The sequence below is a fragment of the Brienomyrus brachyistius genome, chromosome 23, assembly GCF_023856365.1.
Source record: "Brienomyrus brachyistius isolate T26 chromosome 23, BBRACH_0.4, whole genome shotgun sequence".
NCBI classification, from domain to species: Eukaryota; Metazoa; Chordata; class Actinopteri; order Osteoglossiformes; family Mormyridae; genus Brienomyrus; species Brienomyrus brachyistius.
This window is the reverse complement of record NC_064555.1, coordinates 7,405,448-7,423,365: the sequence shown is the minus strand read 5'-3', so window position 1 is coordinate 7,423,365 and position 17,918 is coordinate 7,405,448. Positions and strand designations below refer to the sequence as shown.

The window sequence follows — 17,918 nt, the reverse complement described above, 5'->3', positions numbered from 1 at the left end:
CATTAAACCCAGCTGTTACATTCCAGTGAATACACCACAAAGGCAGGGCGGTATGGTGGTGCAGTGGTTAGCACTGTTGTGTCACACCTTTGGGACCCGGGTTCGGGTCTCCGCCTAGGTCACATGTGTGTGAAGTTTGCATGTTCTCCTCATGTCATCATGGGGTTTCCTTCAGGTGCTCCGGTTTCCCCCCAAAGACATGCTGAGGCTGATTGGAGTTACTAAATTGCCCATGTGAGTGAATGGTGTGTGAGTGTGCCCTGCCTTGTGCCCATAGCTTCCAGGATAGGTTCTGGACTCCCCGTGACCCAGAAGGACAAGCGGTTTGGACAATGGATGGATGGACACCACAAAGGCATGCTCAATACAGCGTCCTTAGACTTCTGACTAAGATTAAATCATGTCAGGAATTCAATGTCAGTTTTAGCGTTATCTGTCATCACACTGGAAAGCAGATACTTCAAAAGGTCTTTGAATTTCTTTTGACCATAATGGGCGAGAAGTCAAGGCAGTTTGTCAGCTCAGTCTTTCTCAGGTTTCAAATAAATTAGCAAGGAAAGATGATTCATGGTATCAGCAGGAAATCATCTACTAATTTAATCTATGAAGCAACCAAAAAAAAAATCATTTTTTTTAACTTGATCAAAGACAGGCTTTTAATTATGGCAATAAAACAATTTGTCTCCTTGTCATCTTGAATAAAGTTGACAAATACCCGCAATAAAAACCCATGTTGGGATACACTGTAATGGCTCTTTAACACCCTGCACTCTGGATTAGTCTACAGGGATGATCAGGATTTCCCTGCGAAAGTACTTTGAAAGAAGGACGTTGTAAAGTACATCCTTCATCAAGGGAGAGGGGACCGCAAAGTTGAGCTATAAAAAAGACCTTTGGCTTAATCAGAGCTGGAGGAATCCTGGCATTCTGGCACACCTCCACGGCTTCAGGTGATTTACATACAACTGACACTGCACTTTAAAATGACAGCCAGCTCATTTCATGCGGCTGGGTGAACTTCAGGGCTTCTTATTTCCGAGGTGGCTTATAGAGCATATTGTTCATTACAGGTAAGCATCTCACTTCCTCACTGGTTGTTTCAAATCATGAGTGAAGCCTCAGCCAACCAGCCTGAAGCTTAGCTTTGCACACTGCTCCTTTTCATTGCCATTCTTCTGCAGGGATGGAAATTCCAGGTCCAGAAGGTAAAGATCCAGACCAAGATTTTGTTTCAACCAACCAGTTGAGCATAAAGGGTCACAGAGTACTCAACTGATTGGTTGAAACAAAATCTTGGTCTGGATTTTTACTTTCTGGATCTGGAATTTCCATCTCAGCTCTTCTATAACCATGTTCATGTCTTGGGTAGTTTGTTTTTGGTTGACTAGTCATGTGCTCATGCTGAACCAATATCATTCCCTTGAAAATAACCCCACGGTTTACAACACTCCTCCAGATACAGTGTTTGTGAAAGAATGCAAGGGAATTCAAAGACTGCAACAATGAGGTCACCAGCAGCGCACTCTAGGACAGCCGCAATGAAGTCAGTAGTGATGTACTCAGGGATGACAGTGATGAGGTTATCAGAAATATACTGTGCACAAAGGGCAATGTACCAAAAGGCCAGAGCAGAATTCAGAATGTAAATAACCAGTTGCAGCCCAGCAGTAATTGCAACAGAGACCATATGGCCTTTGCAGCAGAGGATGCACTGTTCACCCAATAAATTATTATATATTGTATTAATATTTCATTAAAAAAAAAGGCTGGCACGAGTTCAGCTGGGAGCAGAGGGAGATTAGGAGTCTGCCATCGGCCAGGATGCCAGAAGGAAAAGCCCTCTTACTGTCGCACAGGGACACCAAACTGTGAGGTCTGTTTAGAGAGAGAAATTAAGAAAATCACATAACGACATGGCACTCTCCAGAGATTGAGAGAATATTTCACAGCTTCCTCCCACCACTGCCAAGGCAGATGTGACCTTTTCTGGAGAGAGAAAACAACCTGATTATTCCTTAGATTTCTAAAATTTAAATGCGTTTCGTTCATCCTCCATAACCTCTTATCCAATGGCCACACCGGGAAGCTTGGGGAACTGGCCCATCATGGGACACACACACAGACACACACACACAGACACACACACACACACAGACACACACACACAGACACACACACACACACACACAGACACACACACACACACAGACACACACAGGTTCGTAATTATACCTATGTGGAGACTGTCCATTCATTTATATGGGGAAAATCCAACATGATAACCTTAACCCCTTTCATTGCATTCACGGATCTTTGTGGGGACCCAAAAGATAGTCCCCACAACATCAAAAACAGGTTATTACATTATGGGGGGTCCCAACAAAGTAATATAAACTAATCCACACACACAAACACACGCATGTGCAAACACACAAAAATTACAGCAACAGGTTCTACTGAATTCACCACCTCGGAGTTATAGTTCAAGACTTATGAAAACTGATGCTTTAGTGATAATAATTACCAAACACACACTTTGAGGAGGTGAGAAAGATTGAAATCTGAGTGACAACTGAGCAATGTTTCGGCAATCGTCTCAATAATCTGTGTATCGGGCCACTTGCTGTTTACTGCTTTTGTTTTGCAGTTTCAAGAAGAGTCATTAAATATTCAGTAGAAAACATCATGAATGTGATCTGCACTATTCTCTTTCATGCAAACTGTTTTAGCTGCGAAACTGAGATGTAGTTTACACGGGTTCCAACAATCTGCAGTATTACTCATGTGTATAGGAAAAAAAAATGCAGGACACATGCACAGAACAGAGATAAAATCCAATACGAAAACAATTTACTGCTTTAATTTTGTTGGAAGAAAACAGACTATCTGAATCTCTAAAGATTTTTAAATTGCTGGATATATTACGCAAGTACCATGATAACAATGCATGGTATCGCTGGAAGAAAACCAAATACTATTCTATAATGGGAACGAAGGTTACGACTCCAAGAAAAATACGTGCTGTCCAAGATAGAGAATTCAGTTCTTTTACTCAGGAGAGAGCAGGTCGAGCATGTTTAATAGAGTAATTTTTTATTTGTCAAATGATATACCATTTCTGTCACGCTATTGTAACACTGGCACATTTAATTTTTTTATTTTTTTTACAGAACCCATACAGGTCAAATAGCGGCAATATTTAATTGAATTTGTGTATTTCCATCTTTGAAGTAATGAACTGTCTACCAGACCGTAACAAAAAGCTATGTCGCTCTGAAAATGTTACTTTTCTCGACAGCGGAATAATGCTTTCCCCGGCCCTAAAATACATGGGTTGACCATCAAGCTGACCTCGAAGCATTCAGCTTATTTATCTGTTTATTCTGCATCACAACCTAGTATGTAAATATTGTACACACACACAAAAAAAAAAGAGGCGCTTAATTATCTCCTTAATTTAACAGAGCAGAAAATCCAGGTCTGCGTAAACAAAACAATGGGGGGGAGGGGTAAACAGCCACCCAATGGACTGGTCTGATCCCCCTTCAACAGAGTAAATCTGAATGTTACCGAGAACAAATAAGAGTGAGTGCCGGTCTGGCTGCACAACAGTAAATAGACGCCCATTACAGAGGAAATCTCAGTACTTGGATTAATTGCTGCCCTTGGTCTCTTTGGCCTGGCTGGAGCAGCAACGTTTGGCTGAGAAATCCGGCCCGGCCTGAATCACAGCGCCCTGCCCTAGCCACACCCATTCCCTGGGCCCACTGTTCGCCCTCCTTCCAGCACGCTTACGGCACAATGGAACAAAACACATCCTGGCAACAGAACAAAGCTGTTTCGAACAAATTTAATTCACAGCACTCCGTGTTTGTTCACAACGCTAAAAAATACTGACGACAGATCAAATTTTTTTTTTTTTTTCCCGATTTGTTTTGCTATTTTGGTGTTATTTTGTTTGTTGCCCAGATGGAGACAGCGGGGGCTCGCTTAGTCAAATGTCAGGAAGATGAATATCTCTTTAATAGGTTATGCAGAATATGACAGCGTGACACCAGGTGTGCTCATGTGGCATGAGGCACACAGACATACCCCTCCCAGTCCCAAATCTCAGACTAAAGAGAGCCCAGCTTAACCCAAACAGTCCAAAATGTATTTTTAATCAAGGGAGGGAAACTCAAGGCTGTGGGAATCAAATCAACATTAATGAACAAAGGAAATAAGCTACTGCGCTGGCCTACATCAGGCAATAAAAATGGCCCCAAGAACCCAGCAGACGAATCCCCAGAGAGGATTGGAAAGGATACTGGAGTTAAATTGTCAACTTCCCATACGAGTAATAATCTGTGAAGGACAGTGCGTGTGTCAAATCTGAGCTACGATTTCGCTCAATTCACAAGTCTGGCTACCCTGCCCCTCTGCCCCCACCTCAGTCCTCTTACAATACTAGGGAACATTTACCTTATGCCAGAAATTGAAGTGGAAGATGGAAAAAGCAAAGACGAGTGCAAAATCTCTCCAGCTGCATAATGTCATGCAGCACTGCCACTCAAATGTACGTAAGAAACATACATCTGTAGCTGAAGTAATTCCTGAAGATGAAAGGGTGTGCAGGCGGTTATTTCTCGCTACACGACAGTTTCAGCCGAAGAACAAAATGAGAGCCGAATTTCACTTTTACCTGCTGCCGCAGAATGCTTAAAAGCATCCCCCCCCCAGAAGCAAATGCAACACACATGCACAGCAGACCAGCCAAACTGCATCTTTATAGTAGGTACCCATTAACATGCTAACCACTGATTCTTCCACTTGCGTGATGCTTAGCAAAAGCAGATTAGCACATTATGAATTTGAAGCAAATGTGCCTTAGGATGTTACACTGATATTGCGAATATGAATAAATGAATTATGTGTACATGTAGGGTAACACCGTCCAATACCTCCTGCTTCCTAGTAAGATTCAGTACTGGGAGGAAAAGATTTTAAGCTCTGCAGAAAATAAATGATCTTTTGCGCAGTTAAACTGATGTCTTAAGTGAAAAATATTGAGCTGTAAAATAAAACAGCCATTGCCACCCTCCCGGAAGTATAATGACAATTATACGCCTGGAATTTTTACTTCCCATGTGAAATTTTACACTTAATGCTAAATAAATACAACCTCATTCCTCAAAAGGAAAATACAATGGGTGGATTTTATAAACAGAGATCATTTTGTCTAGGTACAGGATTCATAAAGCTTCCAAGAAACAGGAGAATTGGAAAATTAAGGAAGGAGTCCCCGTAATACATGGATATGTTTTTTCACAGTACAGTACCTCCTGATGGTGCTGTAGATACATGGTCATAGAAAAGACTCTAAAGCAGGGGTCACCAATATGGTGCCCGCGGGCACCAGGATGCCCCCAAGGACCACATGTGTGGCCCGCTGACCTGTTCTAAAAATAGCACAACTCACCAGTGAGCCTCTAAAATTCAATTTTATCCCGTTGCTATTCTTCTTTAATCACATTTCCATTTATATAGATTTGAAAATTACTTTAAAAAAAAAAAAAAAAGCATCTAAAGCATCTTTATTATACATTAAGTTTAGGAGGGCGTTTCAAACTGGTAGCCCTTCGTATGGCTCAGTACCCGTGAAACAACTCTGTGTTTCAAAAAGGTTGGTGACCCCTGCTCTAAAGAGCCACGTACTAAAGTCCCAGATGTTTTTCCACAATCATCAGAATAATGTCTTCATATATTCGTGTTTGAACATTCACACGGATTAAAGAAAAAAAGAAAAATGCAACTTTAATTTGAGGCAAAAGGTAAAAGCTTTTTGCCCATTCTATCCTCAAAGATAAAAAGCCAGCTTTAAAAAAATATATAATAATTAATTGGCGTATTTTAATTATGCAGGGACCGTTTTGGCTAATGCGTGTCCGAAATAGCCAGCAGACTGTGTGCGCAGCACATGCTGGGGGGGGGGGATGAAATAAAACGAGTCCAAGAACATTCAGGAACATCTTACATCTGCTCTGACGGATCCTTCCTTCCTTCCTCCACATACGGAGCGGTGAACAGGCTGAGGTTTGCAAAGCGGAGCGGGATCACTCACTACGGCGTTAGATTAACAGCGTCAGCTGACTGACAGCGCAACAGTGACACGTCCGCAAATTAATCCGGCGTGTCGTGGAGGCGCACAAGGTGTAAAACTAAATGTCCCGTCGATGTTATTGCTCTTGCCATTCGTCCCACGGCACACCTGAAATGAACGCGTCGGCTATTAGCTGGCCATCGACTGACGCGCCTTGCCGAAGCCCGCTTTGTGCGCGCTGACGCTCTCGTGCCAGTTATCGAGTCGCTGAATGATTTTCGCGCAAGACCCCGGGTCACCGCTGCAGAATATCGCAGACGCCGCACTCTGCCGTAGAGCTGCGCAAGGCACGCAGCTCTGCCAGCGCGCAGATTTACGGTGTCACGCCAAGATCTTCAGTTAACGCTCAGGGCTTAGTTCCTCCCCCCCTGACTTACTAGGTAAAACAGCTCAGTGGGTGGTATACATGATTCCTCTTATCTTTGAATTTGGTTCGTGATCCAAACCCAACACATGTATCCTTTTCATCCACAAGATGATGTTCTGAGTGGGCTGTTATCTGGACGTGTTTAGTCACGAAGATGATTCTTGAATATATAGAACTAAACATGGGCGGCATGATGGTGCAGTGGTTGGCACTGTTGCCTCACACCTCTGGGACCAGGATTCGAGTCTCCGCCTGGGTTACATGTGTGCGGAGTTTGCATGTTCTCCATGTCATCTTGGGGTTTCCTCCAGGTACTCCCGTTTCCCCCCACAGTCCAAAAACATTCTGAGGCTAATCGGACTTGCTAAATTGCCCGTAGGTGTGCATGTGTGAGTGAATGGTGTGTGAGTGTGCCCTGCGATGGGCTGGCCCCCCATCCTGGGTTGTTCCCTGCCTCGTGCCCATTGCTTCCGGGGTAGGCTCCGGACCCCCCGCGACCCAGTAGGATAAGCGGTTTGGAAAATGGATGGATGGATAGAACGAAACATTTTCCTTAGTATAGAATGAGCAGGTCCCACATACAGCAGGGTATGTGGACGAAATTATGGGTTGAAACTGACATGATGCTAATAAGCAGGAATGAAGTTCTTCGCTTGAAATGAATCATTAATATGAATATATCAAGTGCTCATTTTCAATATTCTGTACTTCCAGAAGACACCTGGTATATGAAAATATATATATCTTTCACTGTTAAGTGTTAGAGGTTCTGTTTGATGTTCATATTTCTGATGGACTTTGCCGTACATCTTACTTTTATTAAATTATGGCATCTCTTTGACCTTAACCTGGATGTCCAGCTTTAAAAGTGGACTGTCAGTGAATTTCGAAATGTATTATAAAGCCATTACTTAAACAGTATACAGCCCTGTGCAATTTCTTTAGATATTCCTTGCTTACTTATACTGAATACTACCAAATATACTGAGTACGAAACAAGGGAACCTTCATGAAAAGATTCACGTCTTATTTTTAACTACCAGTGCCACCCTCTGAAAAGGAATTTACTCGATGGCTGCTTGGGCACTTAAAACAGAAATGACTAAATGTTTCATGTGGACATAGACCATCCATTTCCTCTCTGCTTTTTCAGACTTCTTCTTATACACAAATTCTTCTGACAAATTCTGTTGCTTGTTCAATAATGACATAAACTGCCAACAGTAAATAATAGTGATTTACTGTTGGTACGAAGTTCGGGCTGTTTAAGGCCAGGAAAAACTTTTCCAAAGACAACTCAGGGGTTCCACTCAACTATTCTGCCTCCAAACTCTCGACGATGATGCGAATGATTTTTGGCGAACCTGATAAGCGTCTTATAAGCATGTTTTCTTCATGAGCTCTGGTGTCGTTCTGGCTACTCATGCTGGAGTCCTGAGCACGGAACAACTCATTAGAGGCCTACAGATCCCTGAATGTTGTTCTAGGATTTTCCATGACAACCTGAAGGATTTCATGTCTTGCTTTTGCAGATGTTTTTTTGCAGGAGGGCCATATTTGGGAAGATTTAGTATCGTTTCAAACTTTCTCATTTTGGGGAAAAAAAAAAATTCACTGACTATGCATCAGAAGATCCCCGTGGCCTCAGCGATGATTTTGAAACCTTACACACACCCTTGATGGGAATCACCATTAAATTTACTTTAATCATGACATTCGCTGTAATATTATTGGACCAAAGTCAATTTAAATTACTTTATTTGGAGAGTAGCACTAATCCTTACTGTTATTTTTCAGTCAGGCTTTCTCTATATATTACTACCACCCACAACAATATCTGTCCAAATTCAATATGAAAAGGTGTGGGGAAAAAAAAATCTAAATTCAGACAGGAATACCATTGCATGGTAATATGTAAAAGTATGGTAAAAAACCAAGCTGCTCACTAAAAGAGATTAATAAAATGCACTAAAACAAGATATAAACATGAAAATGAGAATTTGATGCCACCCATTTTACCATCACCAGGGCAACCAAAGATCAGAGCTGCAACCAACCCATTATTTCAAAATGCACATAAAAGTTGACACTAATTGATTATGTTTTATGTATTCTGAAACCTTCCTCGTACAAATGTGTTTAGACAGCAATCACAGATGAAAGACAAATCTATACCTAGCCATATATATATTCACTGCTTTAATAATCCAATAGTCTCAGTATTAGAAGAGTCTCAATGAATTCTTGTAGGCAGGGTGAGAATGTTTACTTGACAACCTTATTCAGGCAGGTTAAAAAAAAATCCCCACAGCTATGGATTAAATAAATTGATACTCTTGGCATAAACACAATATTTTCATTACTGCATTTCTTAAACCACCTCTATCTACTGCAGCTCTTCTCTGCAGATTACGAAAACTGACTATGGATGCACTCAAGATGGAAATTTGAAGATTTAAGCGTTTTATGTGTTTAAACGTTAAGCTCCATACTCTAACACTCAGGATGCTCGCTTCACTTAAGAATGTTTTCGAGATAAATTATTCAAGATAAGACAACACCGAAACCAGAGGACAGAGGTGACAGAGGACCTTGATGCCGAACTGAGAATAAAAGCCTTCCTATTTATCAATTTTAGGAACATGGTTCCCCATGAAGCCGTTCAGATGTGCTACAGGCCAGAAGATCCAAGGGAACAGCATATTCCTGTGTACATTTGATGACTTGAAAGTATGAAAAACAAGCAGTGTTGAGGCAGGTGGCCTTGATGAAACTATTCCCTGAGCACAACAACAGATAAATTTCAGATCTATTTTTTATTCATATGGAGGCTGTATACAGCCGAGACAAAGCTGTCCCATTAGGACAAGGGGAATTTGAATAAATAAATCTGAAAGGAACATACTCATGGAAATTCGGTTCCTTTAAGAGCAAAGATACTGGATATATTTATGTTTGTTATCGTTTTTAAATTGTACTTGCATTTCTACTTCTTCCTATCACTGTATATTTCAATGGAGCAGACCAGTTTCTGTATCTCGTCTGCTGCAGCAGAGCCCAACAGACTTCCGGTAACCATTGTGCAACCTGCAGTGCTGGATGAAACTGAGGGAACATGCGGAGCGCAAAGCACACAGCCCATGGTGAGAAGCCGGTCATTTTCTCTCTGCATTACCCCTCCCAGGGTGTGAAACCTACACATGGGTCAATTCGGTGGTTCCGTCACGTAGCCCAACTGGTGGCCTCTGCGGAAGGTCAGGCCGCCCTGCACCCATTACGTGGCCTAACAAGGGCTTCAGCACGACCCTTGGGATCATTGGCAGCTCAGCGGAATCAACCTTACAAGTGTTATCGGTCAATTCTCGGAGGAAAGCCACACTCGGCCATTCCTCTGTGACTCAACGTCTTATAATGGCACCTAGAGGGGATTATGTAGTCTGCAATGGGCTGATCCAATGCTTCTCAGAGAGGGAATGACTCCTTCAACTAGACCCCCCCACTCTGTAGTGTCCTTGTGACCGCAAGGAACCGTAGGAAATTCAACGCCCACCAATTCTGGCAAGCATGGCGTCATCTCACTGGTGGGACTGTTTTTCCTGTATTGGGGTTTGTTTTTGCTGAATATCAATTCTGCACTAAACGCCACTCACCCTGTAAGCTGGGCCTCTTTCTGCAGGATACCTTAGGTGAAGGGCTCATTTTCACCAAATGAATGTTGTCTGACCTAGAAGCATCTTGCACATCGTTATATTAAGTTTTAACATTAATAAATGCTTGTGCCATAATTAGTTTTTTTTCAAGCATCTCAGTAGCTATTGATGCTGTTTGCCTTCTGTGTAATGCACTATATTTAGCATATTTTTACATATATTTTTATGCCACAAATGCTTATTTTCAAATCAGTTGATAAATTAAATGAAAATATGGAAATTAGAAGATAACATTTTAAAAATGATCCCAGTAGTGTCTGGCCAGTCGTTTGAATTTTTTTTCCTTTTATCCTTGTATTCTGCATTATACTACAAGCATAATACTTGCCATTAATAGTCCTTAATAAATAATTACATGCAGTTTAAAATATTCATCTACTCATACTTTATTTATTTTTATCCATCCATCTTCTGTAACCACTTGTCCCATGCAGGGTTACATGGAGCCTATGGGTGCAGGGAAGGGAACAACCCAGGATGGGGGGAGTTTGTATGTTCTCCCCATGTCATTGTGGGGTTTCCTCCAGGTACTCCGGTTTCCCCCCCACAGTCCAAAAACATGCTGAGGCTAATTGGAGTTGCTAAATTGCCCGTAGGAGTGCATGTGTGAGTAAATGGTGTGTGAGTGACTGGTGTGTGTGTGTGCCCTGCGATGGGCTGGCCCCCCATCCTCGGTTGTTCCCTGCTTTGCGCCCATAGCCTCCAGGATAGGCTCTGGACCCCCTGCGACCCTGAATAGGACAAGCGGTTTCAGAAAATGGATGGATGGAATAATAATGATTAGAAGAATATGGTCTTAAACACTAAGACCTCTTATTTGATGACCCACAAAACGTCAGAGGGCTTTCACTGAAACTCTTTCTAAAAGATTGTTGGTTTATAGGGAACTGTTTGGTTATCATTGTTGTTGTTGATGATGATGATGATGATCCTGTTATACCCATTTACAGAGCTGGGCTTCTACTAAGCTGACAGTACTGAAGTCCAAGCTACCTTCTGCATTAGCTACATAGCTCTATGCACAGCTACCATAGCTATCATGCTACCTTCTGTATTAGCTATATAACCCTATACACAGCTACCATAGCCAACAAGCTACCTTCTGTATTAGCTATATAACCCTATACACAGCTACCATAGCCAACATGCTACCTTCTGTATTAGCAATGTAGCCCTTTAACCAATAAAACAAGCCATGACTACAACTAATCAGTTAATGTTGCTTGGCTATTGTTAACTCTCATCTCAAGCTCACTAGGTGTGATGGCATTACACGCAATAATTAATAGTCAGTGGGTTGTTACCAGCTGATGTTTCAGCACTAACAAGCACAGGTCACTATACTGTATTAACACATATTATCGACTCTCTAAATTTCATATGAACCAAGAAATTTAAATAAAACAAATGAATTGCCTTGTCTGCTCACCCCTTTTGTTTAACTAAACAATGGGAAAAGACAGAATAAAACTGAAAATGCTGACTAGACTCCATTAAGCAAACGCAGGCGGTTCATGCACTGTAGATTTCAGCAGCGTTATCAGCAAACAATAGCTTTATTGTTTTTAAATGTGTCGAGAGTATAGGAGTAAAATGATCGTTTAACGCTGGCCCAGAAGCACTTCCTTTGTGTACGGCTGATTCCAAATGCTTAACTTTAGCTCACAGGCAAGGCAGTGTGTCTTGATTTACAGCGGTTTACTGGACCGGGGCCTGCGGGCATCTCTGGCCAAGCCTCCCTGGGTCTGGACGGCACGCGTCCTGCCCGTTTGCCGCTCCGAAGGAGGCGGCCACAGTCACACAGCGCAAACAGAAGGTGAGTCACAAAGTGCCGTCAGAAACGCTGACGCCTCGCTAGCGGCGGTTAGGAAACACGCCGCCCCGAGAAGCCATGGCCTGACAATCAAGCGCCTTATGTTTTAAACAAAAGACAGCGACAATTTATGTCTGCAAATAGCTCCTCTCCGTTTCCGACAATGGATATAGATAGCCAGGATCCGTCAGCCGTGGCAGACCTTAGCTTCTTCTCAACAGCTGTCTCCATGTTAACTTGACTGAGACTTGATGATCGGGCTAATGAGGAATCCCAGTTGTCTTTAGGTTGTTTCTGACGGGTAACTTACTTTATCCAGCACTAATGTGCAGCATCCAGCTGGGTGACACGCAACATCGTTTCTGAGCCAGGATGCTCACCACACACAAGTAGCTTTAATCAGTTGTTATGCATGGTGATGAACTCGGAACCCACAGTTTGCCTGATAGGGCCTCAATTGAAATCCAGCCAGGCAACAGAAAACTCGTGGTTTATCGCATACATTTTCACAAGGCCAATATTAATTAGAAAACACTTTCGAGGCAGACTAACCAAAGACCTCAACATTAAACCGACACATCTTTCTGTTTTGTTGAACTGTTGATTTGCATAAATACTGCATAAATATTGAAGCACCCCAAGTGAACTTAACACAGCCTTCATCTGCGAAGAATAAAAATTAAAGCAAAGTTTTAAAAATTATTACATTATGCCAAAGATCAATAAAAAGGTTAAAGGGGTGTATTTATATTTAATGTATGTATATTTTGTATATATTATACCACCAGGAACTATGCAAGCTTATTAGCTTAATTATGAATAATGAACTCATAGTTTATCTGAACACTATTACTCAATGTGTTACTAGGCTAATGTAGAATAAAGGGTTACGAAAGTCTTTTGTTATATAATATAAAGGTTGTAATAAGTTGGAAAAGTTGCACTAAAGTAGATAACCTTATCAATCATGGTTTTTAAAGTATGCAAAGATGGAGGCTGGTCCCTAAATAAACATGTATGATTTTTTATTTTTTTTTAACCTGAGGTACATTACAAGTGTGTACCACAGGGTGGCAGCAAAAGTAGCTGAAGTGACTCCATTGATAAGCCGTGCATACCTTACCTCTCATAAATATTTATGTGTTAGATAGCTGACTGTAAATCTCCCTCTATCCATGGCAATATCAAAATAACAATCTTTATCCTTTGTCTGTGCTCCAACCTAGGCATACAGGAGTAAGCTTATAGCAAAGCAAACAGCAAATATGACCTTTAATGCTAAATTGCAGCTATCATGAGTCCCCATCAGCAGCTGCAATGGACATCCCTCAACCCCTAAATCTCTGTAAAGGTTTTTCACAATTGATCTGACTGCAGGAAGAATTACAGAAATCTCCAAAGGCTTCCACGTCACCCAGCACCGCTTTCTGCAAGGCCTGCCTTGAAGACCCCCCCCTGCATGTACATATGATGCACATGTGACTGCCGATCCCAGGCCTTCTGGAAGCTTTACTGCGCCAAGATGCCAATGGCGACAGACCTGACGAGCAAGACCGGGGTATCCGCTCTAGAGAGCGGGAGGTTCCTCACAGCCAACAGGCGGTGACAGACATGGAGAGTCGATGTATGCGGGGGGGGGGGGGGGGGGGGGTGGGGGGGTGGAAGGGGATGTCTGACAATGCCAAACCCCGCAAACGGCACCTTGTGGATTTAGCTCCTCCTTCCCCATTTTTTAAACGTCACCCACAAGCCCCCCCCCCGACATCTTTTGCAGAGTTAGTCATCTGAGGAGAATTTACATGCATCGTTTGAGCGACAGTAATCCCATACAGGAGCAGGTGCAGCTCTCGGAAAGCGAGCTGCACGTTAGCTTTTGATCCGGGCCGCGGCTTGTTCCTGCGAATCTGTCTGAAGCGGAAAGGAAGAATAAGATGAAATGAATCCTCACGGTCCATTACTTTGATTCGCAAGCAGACGCTCTCAATCCACAACCGCTAAATCGATACAGCGCACACTCTTGAAGATGTGAATTTTAATGCTTTTAAAAACAAAAGCCAATGAGTGATCTGTTGCCTCTTGTCGGCCAAACACGTCACTGTCCAATGCTGAATGACTCTCACACTTTAATGTGCCCCGAGCAGCAGAGAACCATCTGTGTATCACCAGTCTGCTCGTCAATAACACTCTGCACGCTATGCACAGAGTATCTACAATTACCTTACACTAGGAGCCTCCTGGAATTCCGTCTTTGGTGCTACCCAATCCAAAATGACCGATTTCCACTTGTGTTTTCCGCATGACCTAAAAAGGCCTTTCACATTTGGCATTTGGCGAATCGGGCCTGGATACAGACCAAATTATCTCCCAGACATCCCTCCATTTCGTTTCGAGTTTTCGGTTAATACTTAAGCCCTTTCTAAATGGTGATGCGTAAATGTAAAGCGATGCGTAAATATTTCTAGATAACTTCCAATCAATTGCAGACGCCCTTAAATGCGTATGGACAGCTTAAGGTGTTCTGAATCGGGGGTGACACTGGGGAGGGCGTCAGATTGGCCTTTGTATGTGGCACAGATTTCCTGTACAATGCTTATTACAACATTACAGGCAGGAAATATGAATAGTCACAGTTGATGTAAAACTGAGTCATAGGGTGTCAGTTATTTGGCACCATGGTTACTTCCTCTCAACTCCCCCCGGCCGCTCCACCCCCACGCCCTGCTGTCAGACCCGCCCTCTCCCCCCGATAGAACCCTCCTTAATGATGACAGGGGGGGGGGGGGGGAGCTAAGGCAGCTCTTTAACTCGTGGGGCCGTGTTGAGGGGACAGGGTGATGCTTAATTTAGATCAGATTTAAAACAAATTAAGGTGTTAATTAGAATCATATCGATCTACGCCCCTATTTGCCTGGGTCTTGACTCAGGAATATGGTGACGCCGTTTGCACGCGTCTCCACGACTGACATCCGTGCCGGGAAAGGTACGGTGTACATGGCAGCCGTGACGCTCGTAAACGCCTTTATTTATGTATTTAGTGTGACTGCACAAGATGCCATTTCAGCTGCCGATTTGAGGTAGAGATGCACCAAATCCTTCACTCTATGAGCACGTATCACGCCGTCCTGCATCTGTTTTCCTCCACCGTTCCTAGGTTACGCCCTCAACCTCACTTCCTGAGGGGCAGTCATTTTAACGTTTCTTTATTTGTTTATGTATTTTTCCTTAAATCTGAAGTGCTACAGATGGCCGACGTTCCACATCATGGGGACCCCCCCCAGCACTGGGGGTTGCCTCACTGGCTGGCAGAAACCTGGACAGCATACATTCATGATGCATCCAGAATCCTGCAAGGTGTCACCCCTTGGGGGCAGCAGCAGGTTGCCAGCAAAGGCCAGGTAGAGCTTCCCTAAGGCATGCTGACAAGAGCGCCCCCTTTTGGAGATGCACAAACAAACGCTGCAACAATTCAAACATGCAGTCTATGGCCTTAAAATTTTTTGAAAGATGTGTGTTGGAGCTCTGGACACATTAGCATAATGTGACGCAATTATGATGTCCTCAAATGAGAGCGAAACGCATTTTTGTACACAATTACCTTAGGAGAATTCTCTGCGGCTATTTAATGTGAGCCATCGGCTTAAGATACACGCTATCTTGTTTCCATTTACACCAAATATTACAGTAGACTGGTTTTTATCACTGCTGGTCATCAAATCAAATGTGTGGAGTTAATGAGAGAATTCTCCTCCAAAGCCAGAGTTCAATTTAGATCGGAGGTGAAAATGAATCACCGCTAAAGGCACATGGAAGTTTTTTTTCTGCTCTCCTCTGCTCACTTGTACAGCTCAATTCATCAACGCGAGCTTCCAGGAGGCATCAGCTTGCACCTTTGAAGTACCAAACGCGTAAAATGAACCTCGGCGGTGAGGTGCTTTGAAGGTTACCCACCTGGTCCTGAAGTTCGCTGGGTGTGGATGGCCGTCGTACAACGACAAAAAGTCGTACTCCTCTTCCACCGCAAACGACTGAAAGACAATCTGGATCCTGTTCCCCTCTTCGGCGACAATGACCCACGTACAGTTTGCGCCGTTCGGATATCCATAAGGAAAGCCAGGGCTCTCTATGGTACCGTTCCTCCCTTTTAACGTCCCTCCGCAGGTATAAATGAAACCTGAAAGGAAGAAAACGCACAGTTCCGTGTCAGAGCATTCCAGAACCTTCTCCCAGGAACAGGACATAAAAGCAACTGTTGTTTGGAGAATGCGGAGCTTGACTACATTTCATTTTAATGCCAAGGGAAGATGCTTCTAGCATCAACCTTGGCTCTGCAGAAAGTGGATAATAGCTCCAGAATTGATGGACAGTCTAGCCGGGGGGGGTTTCTTCTCCCCCTTAAATCTTCAGAGGTCTGCCATACAGACCAACATGTGTTAGAGATCTGTGTAAGAGTACATATACCATCAACACACACAACCAGGTAACAGCATTCAGATTCAGCGAAGACTAAAAAGTGCACTTCTGGATATTGAAATGTTTAAATATTTGTATTATTTGTTTAATACAGCAGAATTTCATATAGCTATATAACATCCCCCCTTCTCCCCTATTTTCATACAATTCCCGGCAGACTGCAGCAAAACACAAAGAAATATCTCTAACTGAATGCTTTTATGTTTTGTGTGTGTTGCATGTATAATACCAAGTTCATATAAAATATATACATGTGATGTAGTCATCAGGGAACATTCTGGAAGCAGAATTTAGAGAATCCGCGCATAGAAATTCTCTAATTACAGTCTGACGTGAATGAAAAAAGACGGTTGGGGGCAATTAAAAAAAAAATATGGATGGCAAAATTATTCCGGCAGCCGCATCCCGTGACTGCTGGTGAGGATTAATAGGCTCAGACGGTTCTGGGGTGTCCGTGGTGTAAAAACAATTTTCGGATCACCCCGAAATGCTTGACCCCTGGCGATTTTCTGTCATTCGCCGACAAACCGGAATGGGATCCCGTACGCGGAAAGGTGAAGCGCCATTACCACAAACGGACGGAAAGCCAGAACAAACGTGACAGTAGCGGGGATGCCCGTTTCACACCGTGCTGCTAATGGGCGGACGCGTGCTTAATTATTCTTTTTATGCTGTTCAAGCCAAGTCAATTTTCGTCCAGTCACCTGAGGTTTGCAGCAGACCGCAATTATGAAAATGTCATTTTTCAGTTCCCTCAATATTCTGTTTTTTTTTCCCAGGTAAATGCAGTAAGAGACGTGAAGGGCAAATCAGATTACAGTGTTTAATTAAAATACATAGTGAAAGGACATCATTAGTTCAACACATGATGACTCGATCATTAAAATATTCTCCATGGGTATGTCAATGAATTACTTTCATGCTACCTATTTTGGGTACAAATGTTGCCCTAGCCAGATGTATGGTGCGTTTATTTGCTGAGGAAATGAATGAACACAATTAGGATGCACTATTTCTCCCCTTACCTTCCCTAAAGAAGGAGGTGTTTCACGCCTCGGAGAGAGGTTTAGCATAGCCATTCTAACACAGACAGCATGACTCACAAAAACCCATTAAACCCTTCTTTTTTAAGGTCTGTTCGGATGAGCCAATCATCAGCCTAATAAAAGCAACTTGATCCTCTCACCTCCCCCTTAGCGTTAAATACGCACGACATTCAATGTGACACGGTGATATAAAATACACCTACATATTCAGAGAGCGGGCTCCGACTGCCCTAGTCACGGCTAATTCAGTGAAATAAGCGGCCATCACCAGTGCGTGGAAATGGTACTACAGCATCGCCCGAGTTCTCAGTTTAAACGCACCGAGAAAGGAGATGAACAGATCGCTGTACACGAATTTATGCCGTCATCTCCG

The 17,918-nt window shown here is 42.9% G+C and overlaps 1 protein-coding gene across 1 annotated transcript in view; it reads right to left on the bottom strand.

Moving 5' to 3' along the window:
- The window catches only part of csmd3b (CUB and Sushi multiple domains 3b), a 421,904-nt gene that overhangs the window by 295,561 nt on the left and 108,425 nt on the right, over window positions 1–17,918 (bottom strand). The window contains exon 3 of the mRNA XM_048993485.1: window positions 15,978–16,200. Coding sequence (XP_048849442.1) covers window positions 15,978–16,200 — 223 coding nt within the window. The remainder of the gene's footprint in view (window positions 1–15,977; window positions 16,201–17,918) is intronic.